Source organism: Mastomys coucha, unplaced genomic scaffold (assembly GCF_008632895.1).
Source record: "Mastomys coucha isolate ucsf_1 unplaced genomic scaffold, UCSF_Mcou_1 pScaffold9, whole genome shotgun sequence".
Taxonomy (NCBI): domain Eukaryota; kingdom Metazoa; phylum Chordata; class Mammalia; order Rodentia; family Muridae; genus Mastomys; species Mastomys coucha.
In genome coordinates this window covers 46,014,216-46,028,468 of record NW_022196915.1, presented here as the reverse complement: position 1 = coordinate 46,028,468, position 14,253 = coordinate 46,014,216, and the positions used below count along the sequence as shown (strand labels likewise).

The 14,253-nt window shown below is 42.9% G+C and overlaps 1 protein-coding gene across 5 annotated transcripts in view; it reads left to right on the top strand.

The window, feature by feature from the left end:
• Cdadc1 (cytidine and dCMP deaminase domain containing 1) overlaps nt 1-14,253 on the top strand; it is a 45,337-nt gene that overhangs the window by 27,083 nt on the left and 4,001 nt on the right. The window contains exons 8-12 of one of the 5 annotated variants that reach the window (XM_031361377.1): nt 491-680; nt 1,289-1,349; nt 6,035-6,112; nt 9,354-9,389; nt 10,203-10,362. In XM_031361377.1, the coding sequence (XP_031217237.1) occupies nt 491-680; nt 1,289-1,349; nt 6,035-6,112; nt 9,354-9,373 (349 nt within the window). In that variant the 3' untranslated portion in view covers nt 9,374-9,389; nt 10,203-10,362. Of the gene's footprint in view, nt 1-490; nt 681-1,288; nt 1,350-2,196; nt 2,510-6,034; nt 6,719-9,353; nt 9,390-10,202; nt 10,363-14,253 lie in introns of those variants that run through there. The other 4 variants (XM_031361376.1, XM_031361378.1, XM_031361381.1 and 1 more) reach the window with 4 other exon arrangements.

Here is a 14,253-nt window from a genome sequence, read left to right as displayed (position 1 = left end):
TATGATTTGGGAAGGTTAGGGGAACTGTAGCTCAAACAGAAGTTACTATATATTCATTAGGGAAGCATCTAACAGTGTATATCTAAGTTAGAGCTCAGTCTGGCTGCTGTGCTGGCTTAAGGGCTAATCAAACAGTTACTTGGCTCTTGGGAACTGAACCCCATTGTCTGGCATCATATGAAGTGTGTATGCAGAAAGGACTGCCCCATGTTTCACACTACTTTCTCGCCCCCAACCCCTGCTGCCCCTGCTCTCAGATACTTTCTAGTACGATGTCAAGCATACCAAAGGCTTACTCACAGTGACTGTCAGGATTGTCAGATTTTTGCATACTTTGAACATTGCTAACTTAGCAAAAATATTACTCGATTATTATTTGTAATACTGCAAATTTGTTTTACAAAACCTCAAATTTAAAGTTTAGGAATTTCTCTTAAAATGTACTTGGTCTTTCATAACAGCTTTTGTAATATTTTGTAACTTTTTATAGATGTCAAGATATAAAACCAGAAGAACGCAGCATGATTTTTGTGACCAAATGCCCTTGTGATGAGTGTGTGCCTTTAATTAAAGGGGCAGGCATAAAGCAGATCTATGCTGGTGACGTAGATGTTGGGAAAAAGAAAGCGGACATCTCTTACATGAAGTTTGGGGAGCTTGAGGGTGTTCGCAAGTTCACAGTAAGTACATGTCCTCTTCCCAAACATCACTTGCTGAGCATGGTGAACTAGTGATTTCACTCTTCTAGGACTGTGAGTGAGCTCTTACCACTGAGTTTATTCTTATGTATATAAGTTTACCGAAATATACATTTTCAGCAAAGGATGCTGCCTGCACCTGCAGTTGCACCTTGGCAGAGTTGTGCCTTGGCCTTTGATGTCTTGATGCCCTCCCATGGCTCACCATCTCTCCAGCCTTGGAGTGCTGGGCAGAGGTGCAGTGGTAGGAGTCACACCTCACAAAGGCACTGAACACACATTCCCATGAGGGAGATGAGAGAAAAGATTGTCTCATACTTCAGATTTTTTTAAAGAGGTGGTTCATGGAAAACTCAGAATTTTTAACATACTTCTTTCTACTTAGGCTTTTAAAAAGTGTTTTACTTTGGAATATTCTCAAGTATGCAGAAAATTTATAAGCATACTGCAAAATTTTTCCCAGAGATGTTGGCATGGTAGCAAATTACCCTCTGTTTCCACAATGCCATAACCCAGCTAATGATAATAAAAAGCAAGATACTGATGTGCTGTTTCTTAACATATAAATAAGATATCTGTACCTCCTACAGTGGCAGTTGAATCCGTCTGAAGCTTATAGTCTTGACCCAAATGAGCCTGAAAGGAGAGAAAGTAAGTATTTCTAAGCATTCTGTTGATGCTAAGGAGTGGTACATAGTTTTTAAGATCAGACAATGAACCTATGTGTGGATAGATGCAGGATGGTCTTTTCTAAAGATTAAATTCAGTTATTCAACTTGTTCATAAACGTGTTATGTGAGAAGCTGTGTGAAGTGCTGCTTGCATTCAGTAATATAAATGACTGCATGCAAATTGAATCTATAAATTGCATTTGTTTGAAACGGTGAGCAACAATATTCTCCTACACTCATGCAAAAGCTTCTTGGGAGTGAGAGAGGGGAGCTGTGAATATTTAGCATAGATTGTGAGGGCTGAGCAATGAGGGCATCTGTGTTCTTCTAGAATAAAGACACAGTGACCCAGGCTGCTGGGAGAATGGAAAGATCCTGTTTACATTAATACCTTAATGAAGCAAAACTTACCACAAGTGAGTCACTAGTCTTCATATATCATGAGAGTTTTTACAATTCTGTAAGTGAATGATATTGAACATGATGCTATGCAGGTTTGTTTTAAAATAGTAGCTTGATTGTGATTGTCTGGGTTCTAAGTAACTGGAGTCTCCTGTATATTTTCTTAAAGCTGTAGTGGCTTGATAATCTTGAAAAACCCAGAAATACAAAGGTCTCTATGAAAACATGAATATCTTATCATTTACAGTCTGGAAAAATACATAATTACTACTTTTCTTTTTAAATTTGTATTAAGAAATTAAGGAAATAAAAGATGTGACCCTGATCAAAGGTGTTTGAGGGCCAGTGCGAGTATCCTGCGATTAGGGAGAGAGTGTACTGTGCTAACTGTAGAAAGACACATTCCTTTGTTTGTTGAAATTAAGAGCATCTGTCCATCAAAAGATACCACTAAGAGGGTGCAAAGGCCAGCCATGGAACAGAAGACACGTGCCACTTAAAACCAACAAAGGGCCTGTGTCCTGGATCTCAGGAGGAGGAAGACACGCCTGCGGGTGAATGGAGAGTGCAAGGCGAGGACAAGGAAGGCTGCTGGGGTGTCAGGCAGTGTCTCAGCCACCAGCCAAGTGTTTGCTTCTTGGTGACAGTTCGTTAAGCCTAGCTTATGTTTTGATGCATTTTTTAAATAAGAATTTTATATCAATAAATAATATGGTTATCTCCTTTTTAATTATGGAACAGCTTCATAGTGTATAATTTACTTACTGTGAATTCACCCCTTTAAAGTACAGAGCTCACTGGCCTTTGTACATTCAAAGCTGTGTCCCCACCAGCACAGTGTCATGTCATTATGTTTCATTACAGTATAAAGAAACATGATACTCATAGTAATCGCCCTGTCCTTCCTACCCCAGTCCTCGTCAACATGAGCAGCTTTGTTTTTTTGTTTGTTTGTTTGTTTGTTTGTTTTTTTCTTCGAGACAGGGTTTCTCTGTGTAGCCCTGGCTATCCTGGAACTCACTCTGTAGACCAGGCTGGCCTCAAACTCAGAAATCCACCTGCCTCTGCCTCCCAAGTGCTGGGATTAAAGGCGTGCACCACCACCGCCTGGCTAACATGAGTAGCTTTATGGATTTGTTTCCCCTGACCATTTCATACACAAGGACTCATATGGTGCGTGGTCCCTTTTAATCTTCAAATGTGTTTAAAAAAAGCACAAAAAAAACCCAAAAAACAAAACAAAACAAACAAACAAACAAACAAAAAAACCAGACAAAAAAGACCCAGGAGAATTGGAGAAATGGAAGCCAAACTTCAGCTCTTTTGCTACATGGAGGCTTCATACATGCTGTGACTCCTGGACATATCCAGCTGTCTAGCTGTCAGTGAGGGACAGACATGTGCTGCCTCATACAATCTCAGTGACAGAGACAGGAACATACACAGAGGGGAGGTAGGACTGAGTGACTGTCCCAAGTATCCTGTGCTGTAGAAACAGAGCCCAAATAAGGCACTCTGTTTAAATAGACACTAAATTATCAAGACGAGAAAGATAATGTTCAGAGACCCATATTCCCCTCAAAAAATAGAGGTAAGAGGAATGTGTTGCTAGAATCTGGCTTGCAAAGTAAGCAAACACTAAAGTCAGAGGTTCCCCAGGACAGCTGTACATGCTGCCACACAAGCCAGCCTGGGGTCAACCACTCAAGCCAGGGGGGATCTTCTGAAAGGTGGTAAACTGAGCCTGAGGCTGCCCTTAGGATTCTAGCCCCACAGGAAGCCTCAGGCTCCTACTCAGGTCCCAGTGGCCCCTCAGCAGAAGCAAATGCAGTCTTCTCATAGAAGGTTGTCCAGCACTTAGACCTATAGGGCATAAAATGTGACGTCATAACTGAGAAGCCAGCAAGCATGGAGAGTACTTGATGAATGGAGTGAGCAGCAGACGGTTAGCCAGTGGGTCTACGTCACAACTGCCAAATGGTAAAATGTGAGTGCAGGCACCACTGAAGCGAAGCCGCGTGTAGTGGCATATGCATCTAGCCTCAGCTCCAGAGAAGCTGAGGTAAGAGGACTTGGGGGACAGCAGGCAAAAATGTGAACAAACTACTATGAAAAAGGATCAGGAAATTTTGAAAATGGGATTTGGAGAAATGAAAAAATACAGTTGTTAAACAGTAGATAAGGTAAGCCGCTGTTTCCTGATAGGCGTAGGCTGGTATCTGAGGGAGACATGGAAGCAATAGACTGCCTAATGCATACTGCTGGCAAGACGGTCGTTTGCGTAGAACATGACGGAGAGCTTTACCTCACTGATACTCGAGACCTAACCCCAAGAATTAATGATTAGAGGAAAAGATAATTTAAAAGGTCAGGGAGGGTATAGAAAATTCTAGGTATTTTTATGACTTGGAGTAATATATATACATGTACATATATATGTATATATAATATATATTATATATAGTATATATTATATAATATATATTATATATAATATAATATAATTATATATGTTATATATAGTATATTATATATACTATATAAATATAATATATACATATACATGTATATATGTATATGTATATATATAATTTATAACACACATATACATAAATATGGTTTAGGGCATAGAAAGATGCTGATTATAAAAGAAAATAATTGACAAATTGATACTGTACTTCACCAAGAGATATTATAAAAAAAATTTAGGAAAAGCCACAGAGTGCCTAGGGATGAATCCATTCCAGAGCACACAGACTCTTAAGAGATTGACAACAGGAAAACATCTGATAGGAATGGAAATGACTCAGCAGCTTGTTCCTAGCAGCAGAGATAGAAATATCCGATGATACCGTGAGCAGACTCACAGGCATCTTCAGAGACCACAACCACAGGTGTCAGTGCCAACTGAGCAGGAAACTCGTACTCAGAATGCCTGTATGTGGTATGCAGGGGTAGAATTCTGAATCAGGTTGTCTAGATTAGACATTGTAAAAGCCCCACTTGGTACATCCCATGACACAGCAAGTCAGCCTGCAAGGATGAGCTCTGGAGAAACTTGGATCATACAGAAGTGACAGTTCAATATAATGCTATTCTTCAGAACAGAAGCTGGAAACAACATGAAAGTTTCTCTTAACAGATTAGATTTTAAAAGAAATATGTAATGTTCACACCATGGGGACCTACTATGAAGTGAAATAAATGATGTGGCTACATTCCTCAACATGGATGAGTCATAGTGTTGATATAAGACTATAAACTGCAGTGCTGAACTGTAGAATATTAAGAGGAAGCCAAGCAGTGCATTGAGTCACATATGCAATAAAACTATCTAAGAAGCAGTGAAATGATAGACCAGACAGGTCCTGAGTGGGCTGAAAGGGAAGGGCTGAGAAGGGCAGCTTGTGGGAATTTGTGGAGATTAGTTGTTTGGGGCAGCATGTTCTTCTCTTGGCCCCAAACAAAGTTCCTGCAGATTTAAGCAAGACAACTCTTTGGGGACAGTAGATTCTTACATGCCTGTTTCTTTGTTTTATTATTTGGTTACATTGTAAATACAGTTTGAATGTTTCAAATATAGCACAAAAAGTTAGGCAGGGCTTTCAGGTCCCCTTGGGAAGATGATTAGGGCAGTTTTATCAAGAAGCTGGAAGTAGAGGGTGGGAGGGAACTTGCAGGTGGCCGGTATGTTTGCTGGTGGATTCACAGATGTCTGCTTATGCCAAACTCATTGGGTTTTATACTGTTAATATCCTCTAAGCACGTGTAGCTTATGGCACCAATAAAGCCATTAGAAGCCACAAGCTAGAAGGAGCTTGCAGCCAGACCCTTCCCCTGGCATGTCTCTTCTAAGAATGCCAGTTTCTTATCTTGGGAGCCTGTAAGCAGGAGTCTGTTCTGGCTGCTCCAAGCAGTTTGTCCCTCTCTCAGGAGGACACACAGGTGGATGTTCTCTTCCAGATAATGACTCCTGCATACCCCATCCCAAGAAAGTTATGTTACTTGCTATACATTGCTAAGTGAGTCCTGCTTATCAAGGGTTATCAGATACTGTACGTACTATCCATGAGTTGTCTAGAATAGATACAGACGGAATACATTTTAGAGTGTGGGTTGAGGTGGGTGAGAGGTTGAAAGTTGAGATACAGTGTATGTTCCTTTGTCATAAGCATGATTTGTCCTCCCAGCCTGAGTGGCTGGACCAAAGTCCCTGTGGGCTCTGTGTGTGCTTCCTGACATGAAGTTATTCTTGCATGCTAGACGGTGTATTGAGGCGCAGGCTTGCAAAGGAAGAACAGCGCAACAGCAAGAGGCCACGTCTGGAAACCCGCTCTGCAGGTCGGGCTACACTGCAGTAACCCACATGCTTTCTTATTGCACCTCTCAGATTCAGCCAGTGGGGTTGTGAATGACTGGGAAGCTTTTACAGGGCTGAATTGTAATTAGCCACTGAGTGATGTTACCTCCAATCTTTTTATTTCAGATGTGTTTTTCAGCATACAGTGTGTTCTTTCATTACACTAAATGGGGTAGGAATAGTTTGAGACCAATGTAAGAACACTAGCTACTGCTATTTATCCAGAGGCTATGCAGCCAGTTTCAAAAGGAATCATTCACAGGAGAGGATCCTCTTTTGACTAATAGTAGTTATTTTTGATTACAAGGATGACAATCAGTAAACTGCTCCAGGGAATAGATGACCTAGCCATCTTTTAAGACTCCATGTATAAATAACCAAGAGGGTGCATTACACTAAATCCTTCTAATAGCCAGGACTTGCTGAAATAGATGGACTTAATGTTGCTGTGCCCATCCTCCAGTTTACATGAGTTGTGTAAGTGGCCTGGGGATTTAGGTCAGTGGAGCAGTGTGTGCAAGCATGTGCAAGGCCCTGAGTTCCTGCCTAAGCACCACAAAACAAATAAAATGGTAATCTTACCTAAATGTGTTGTTGTTGCTGTCCTGCCTTGCTCAATCTCCCTAGTGCTGGGTTCAGAGCCACTTATTGCCATGGCCAGCCTCTCCTAATGTTTTTGCTCTGTACATTCATAGTAGCATGTTGGACCATGGTGCAGCTATGTCACTGGTTTGGGTGGCCACAGGAAGAGAATACGATTCTGAGGCAGTCCTGCTGTTTGATGTCACTGACTCACTAATGGCAAGCCTCAAATTTGATCATGGTTTGAAACTGGGAGGGTAGCTCAGACAATAAAGTGCTTGCCTTTCAAGCAAGAGGACCTGAGTTAAATCCCACAGAAACCAATTTAAGAAAAAAAAAAGCTAGGCATGGTGATGCACACATACCCCGAGCACTGGAGAGATAGGTGGTTCTCTTGGGCCTGCTGGCTGCCTAGCCTAGCCTACTTAGTGAGTTTTGGACCAGTGAGCTACCCTGTCTCAGAAAACCAGGTAGCTAGCACCTGACAGACAACAGCTTACGTTTGTCCATGTGTGCGTGTACACATGCCCCTGCACACATTACATACAAACTTTCATCGCGTGTACACATACCCCTGCACACATTACATACAAACTTTCATCGCGTGTACACATACCCCTGCACACATTACATACAAACTTTGATCATGTCTCCCCATCCATGTATCTAGTGACAATGTCTTACGGCTTTGCTTTTGAAGAGAAGGCCTTTTAAGAACGTTTGTAAATCTCAGAAATACTCAACCTTTAAAATAGACAGATCCTGAGTATGTGAATACAGAGTGGGTCTCTGGTTCTTGTGCCTGCTCTTGAGGCTCTTCTCCTTCTGTTGGCTTGCCTTGTGTACCTTTGGTGAGATGGTTTTGTCTTAATATATTTTATTTTGTTTTAAGAAAACTATTATCACCGGGCAGTGGTGGCGCACGCCTTCGCCTTTAATCCCAGCACTTGGAAGGCAGAGGCAGGCGGATTTCTGAGTTCGAGGCCAGCCTGGTCTACAGAGTGAGTTCCAGGACAGCCAGGGGTACACAGAGAAACCTTGTCTTGAAAAACCAAAAAAAATAAAAAATAAAAATAAAAAAAGAAAGAAAACTATTATCTGAAAAGAAGAAAAAAAAAAGGTACCAAAATTATGCCAGAAATGTTTTTTAAGAAAAGACACCACCTTCATTCTGAATTTGATAAACAAGACAAGCTTCTAATTCAGAAATTCTGTGGCAGGCCTCCCTCCCTTAGCCAACAATCCAGGGGAATCAACATAATTTAAGTGAGGAAATCTCATTGTGGCTACTCTTGGCAATGTGGCTGCTGATTCAAAGGTAAAAGAAGTTTGTTTTTAACTCAATCAAAACGTACAAATTTTACACACAGAAATATGTGGTCCTGTGCTGTGTGTCTGGTGGTGCATATCTTTAATCCCAGCAGTTGGGAGGCAGAGGTAGGCCAATTCTGAGTTCGAGGCCAGCCTGGTCTACAGCATGAACAGCCAAGGCTATATAGAGAAACCCTGTCTTGAGAAACAAACAAACAAACAAAAATCTTTAAAAAAATAATAATAAAAAAAGAAATATGTGGCCCTTTGCCAGTAGGATCCATGGGACTCATAATGGGAAAAAGCATTTGGACTCTTAAAGGTTTAAATGTCCGTCCAAGGGTTATTGATTGACATTCCCAGGTGTGGGGCCATTGGTAGATAAAGCCCTCCTTCTCTCTGTGGGCTAGCAAATTATTGCACAACTGCTTTTATTGTTTTATACGAATCCTAGCACCACACCACACTACACTGACTGGCAGTACAATATTGTGATTATTAAACATGGACTTGAATCCATGATATGGATCAAAGTGTCAGTTCCAGAGTTCACTGGATACCCATGCTGATATGTCAGTCATTGCCTTGAAACACAGGCCTACTAACTGGGCCAAGGTGGGAAATCCAACTCAGTTCTTTAATATAAGGTCTATGTCAAATATGACAGAGCTCAAAATTTCTTAGATGCCTTAGGTAGAAAAAAACCAATTGGCTGTTTTAGTATTTGATATTTGATGCAACCATAAATTTGTGAATACAGCAGTAAGAAACTGCTCAGAGTAAATGACAAGGAGACCCTTTTTGATGGTGGTCATTGATATAGAAAGGCCAAGATCCATTCCTCTCAGCAAAAATGCACCAACTTATTTGGGTGGAGCAACAGCCTCTCCCCAAGGAAAAACTGTCTGTCCTACAAAATCAATACCACAATAGGCATATTGACACATTACTAGCTCTTGAAATGCCCATGTATTTGTTGTAAAAACAAAAACAATTTTTTTCAAAATCTTTTTAAAAAGTTATTTAACCTAAAATAATAATTTAACTATCTGATTCTAATGTCTAATGGTGCCTAGCATAGCATAGATATTTAAGTTATTGTTTTAAATTTTTTTGTGTGTATATATGGGTGTTTTCCCTGCATGTATATATGCATGTTTGTGCTAGAAGTTCAGAAGAGGGCACTGGATACCCTAGAATTAGAATTATGAATGGTTGTGTGCCACCACATGGATTCTGGGAACCCAGCCCTAGTCCTCTGTAGGAGCAACAAGTGTTCTTAATGCTGAACTGCCTCTCCAGCCCCCTTTATCTTTTTTTTTTTTTTAGCTTCATTGAGTGACTGCTAGACCATATGGACCTCAGGTATAAACTATGCAAGGACAGTTCCCTAATCTCAAGCTGTGCACAGTCTGGTGGGAGATCTAGCATGAAGCTGGTGATGCAGAAAATGATTGGCATGTTGTCCTTGTCCTGCAGCAGCATCTTCTGACACTGATTTAGAGACTTACATTCTTAGAGTCCATCCCAGAACCCAAGGCCAGCAAGTCAGGTTGTTAAGGGTGCTCAAGAAGATGCTGGTGACCCTTAAGGCTGAGAGCCCAAATTGTAGGTAAAGCTGTAGGAACAGAGGTGACAGGAGATGGCAACAAATGTTAGGGTCAGCAGTGGGGGGTGGGAAGGCCCTGTAGATTCAGAGGTGCTGAGCTGAGTCCCAGAGCAGAGCTCAGGGCTTATTAAGCCAAACTGGGGAAATAGGAGGAGCTGAGAGAAAGTAATGGCCTCTGTGAATGGGATAGAGGATGGCTGGATAGCACTGCAAGGACTGCAGAGCTATGCCCAGAGCCCATCTGGGTTTGCAGAAGTCCAGTGTTGACTCAGTGAGCAAAGTTCCAAGCCAGAGGCTTCCTTCTGTCACTGGAGAGATCAGTGTGTGCCAGTCTAAGCAGTCTCTTCGCTGCTGTCCAAGATGAGGACCATTTTAAAAGGATTATTGGGAGCAAGCAGAGCGGCTGCCTGGGCATTCTACTTCCACCAGCCAAGTAGGCATGCTTTCTTACTACCAGAACTTTGATTTTTTTGACTGTGGCTTTTCTGTGTTTTTCTTCCTCAATTTACTAAGTTTGAAAATATTCCCTCATAAGGTTTCTCCCTTATGCATGAATGTCTCTACCTTAGGATCAGCCACAACGGCTTGTTTTTGACACACTTTGGGGCACGTTCCATGAAACATTGGCTTTTAGGATCCCTGGTACTGGAGGTGAGTGAGAGGATAAAGGCACCTGCCACCAAGCCTGACAACCTGAGCTCAATCCCCAGAAACCACCAGATGGATGGATGGATGGATGGATGGACGGACAGATGGACAGACAGACGGGTAGATGGACGGACACACACACACACACACACACACACACACACACACACAGAGGCTGGGGCAGAATTTATCAAGAGATTATTGGTGCCAGCAATAGCTGCCACATGCACTGAATTGAACTAACTGTTTTGCAAGAGGAAAAGACAATGCACTTGCTCTAACCCGGGGTCTGGGTGACTCAGGGCTGGACACAGGGGAGGTGGAATGAACCAGGCTTTTGCAGTTTTTTGCCTTCTCTGTGGCCCAGCAGATCCCTTGTGGAGCACCTTACTACTATTGAAGCTGGTGTAGGAAGAGTCCTGGCTTGAGGCAAAAGGACCATAAAGGAGATACTGCGTGGTGGCTCTCTTCTGCCCCATCACCCCTAGAACTCTATCTGGTTCCAGCTACAGGTCTCATGACATTGATTTACTGAAACTTAAGCACCCAAGTGCCAGGCTCCCATGCTGGGTGCTCAGCCTGATAGGTAATAGAGTCTAATTGATTTTGGATTTTTTTTTTTTTAAGAGAAAAACCCAGAAATCTTGCTTATCTAACCGGAGTGTGTTAAGTGTGATTTGCTTGTTGAAGACCGGACTGAAAGCAATCTTTATTTTCCAAGAAGGCCGCTATGCCTTCCCTCCAACACGCTTGTGCAGAGCTCTGTCATGCCAACTGCCCTCTGAATCAAGCCCTTTGCCAGTGTCCTTCGGCCACAGTGCTGACTTTCCTTTGTTTTTATAACATAAGAAAACCAACCTGGACCATAGTATTTTAGTGCTTGGCCCTGCTGGCATTTGTGGCTGTGTCATGGGGGCTGCCTGAAGTTCTGGGGCTGAGCTGTGGGGACCATCCTCCCACACCCATCCCAGAACACAGCTGCAGCAAATGCAAGTACTTACTGTGAAGGTCGGCACGAGTCACCATGTGGAAGCTTAATTATATAGAATTTACTGCTTTCAGAGCTGATTTTCAAGTCCACTGACATAAAAACTTTAAGTATTTGACTCAAAAAAAAAAAAAAGGTAGATCCAAAGATAAGATCATCTCATGCTCTGCGACCACGGTTCTAGAGCTTTTCTCTAATTCCTTAACATTTGAGGATAATGATTTCCATCATATGGTGTTGAGAGGTTTTTCTGTGAATCAGGTTTGGTGTGGAGTGGCAAAAACAACTAAAAGAAGTAGTGATCAGCTGAGCTGCCCAGAGAGGTGTAGACTGGTCCAGATGCTTGGAAGAGATTTAGACCGTCTGAGCTACCAACAAGGCATTTTCTCCACCCTGTCGAGCTACCTGAGGCTGTGCAGTGTAGCCCAGGCTTCCAGCTTTCATTTGCCATCACCCATGCTGGGGTGGGCATTGGTGGGTGATGCGTGTGTCTTTGAGTCACTTCTGCTCCTATAAGCAGTGCTTCCCTCAATTTTTCTGTAAGCAATCCCAATAAATTCATTGGTTCACCAAGCTGGTGGTATCTGTACTTTGTTGTCAGTTCTGGAGTGAGAAAATGTTATGCATGCCTTCCTAGGAATAGTGTCTCACACCAGCCTCCCTTGAGACAGGGTCTCTAATTGGCTGAAGCTCATAAATTAGGTTAGGCTGGCTAGCCTAAGGGATCCTTCTATGTCTGCCATGCCGGTGCTGAGACTCTAAGCATGCACCATTATGCCTGGTATCTTTACCTGGGTTCTGAGGATCTTTACCAACTGGGCCATTCCCCTAGCTCCCCCCCCCCAATCTTTCAGTTCATTGAAGCCGTCTCTCATAGGATTGCTGAGATAGGATGCATAGTGAGTGAATGCAAGCTCGCCAAGCTCACCCTTATCATGACAGCATCCGACCATCACACTGAAGCCTGATGGTTTATAGGCAGCTACAGCTGACAGATCCACAGCTGCAGTCTTAACTTATTCGGTTAATCTCAGAAATCCTGGGCAAATGGCAAGTGTGTGTGAGCTGCTAAAAGGGAATATTCCATGTGTGAGGAGAAGCCCCATGCTAGTTGGCAAGCAAGACTCCACCCTCACTGACAGGCAGAAAGCCACACTTCAGATTAATACAAGCCAGGGAGCCATCTATCTTTCTTGACTGAAGTTGCAGCCAAAGTGACAGGTAAACCCCAGCTCGGGCCTCTGCTCCCTGAGGATTGACTAGAATTAGACAAGCTGGCAGGCATCTAGCTGCCCACCCAGCTGTTCTCTAAAAAGCCTTCCAAGGCTCCCTGTAGCAAGCAAAATAGCAGTTCAGTAAATGTGCACTGGTCATTGCAGTGGGCATAGTTTTGTTTCTTTTTGAAGTCGTGGTGGTATATCCTGGAACCTCGAAAACAAGTTCCACCCACTTTGCCCTCCATGGCTCAGGTGGTGTCTCCACGCAGGGTTGCTGTCTCATTACCTACGTGCTAAAAACAATCTGTTTATATACCCCCAGTGAGTTTATCATAAGCATTTCTGTAATTCTGTATGTCTATGCCTTTCATATATAATTTTCTTGCATGGATAGTTGCATGCTGCTTGCTTGCTTTTGCAGCTGCCTGTTGAGTTGAATCTAAGGGTTTTTTAAAGTCAGGCACCTTTTTAGTTAGCGGAGTAAAGTTTTGATGGCACTGGCACATGCATTTAAGTGGACCACTGACATCAGCTGGTTGTGGGTTATCTGCAAGGGACTAGAGGTGTTTGGGGTGTGATCATTTCCACTATTGGGGATCATCCTGGGCACTGCTGGAGTGCAGCCACACCCACCTGGATGCCCTTGCATCCTCTGGAAACTTCAAGAGCAGCAGCACCCTTACTCTGAGTGGTGTGCTTGGTGGACAGCCCTTGTCCAAAAAGCAGTGAATGGATCCCTGTTGTGGAAAATATTATGAGGGGGTTTCTACCCCACTTTAGATCATTTAGTTCCCAGATAAAAGACCTTTATATTTATATAATAAACCTTAAAGCATTAGAACCAGGCAGATATCAACCCTCTATGCTATTTTGTCTACTTCCCTGTCGATAACCCCAAGACATCACTTGCCATGTTCTTCTTGGGCTGCTCCTTCTCCAATAGGCTAGCCCTCAAGGTCATGTGCTCACAACCTACCTACCCCCATGGCACCTTCTTCCTTCTTTCTCTTAGTGATCTCTCCTCAGACCCATGGGACAGATGTCTTTACCACACTGTTAGTTTTGTGGAATAGCCTCACCCCAGCGGTTCCCTCCTCTGTGTTGTTGGTCCTTCAGCAGGGACACAGACCTCTTTGTCTCATGCTCCACCACATGATTACCCATCAGTATTTGAAGTTAGCCATTGTGTGTCAGCATCCCATGACAGCCTCCCACTCATTCTGAGGGCTCACTGTGACAGTATGCTGAGGTCTGCAATAACTGTGAAGGACCTGTCACACCAGCGCTTTTATTTCACCAGGCAAAGTCAGGGTAAGTTCCAACTTAGACAAAGAGATGGAGCCTTGGGATAACTGGCTTAATCACTGTTTGATAATAATAATTGACAGGACCTGAACCTACTGCTTCAAATTCCTGATCTTCCTGGAAGTCATGACTTTTGTCCAGCTTCCCTCTGACATCACCTTTCTTCTCATGTAGAACTGTTTCCTATGTGAGAAACACTGAAGGTCCCAAATTTTAGCTTTCCTGTCTTCACACTTGCCTTAGTCACAGTTCCATTGCTGTGAAGAGACACCATAACAAGGCCAACTCTTATCAAAGAAAACATTTCAGTGGGGCTGGCCTACAGTTTCAGAGCCTTTGGCTCATTATCATCATGGCAGGGAACATGGCAGCAGGCAGGTATGGTGCTGGAGAAGGAGCTGATAGTGCATTCTGATCCACAGGCTGAGAGAGGAGAGAGAGAGAGAGAGAGAGAGAGAGAGA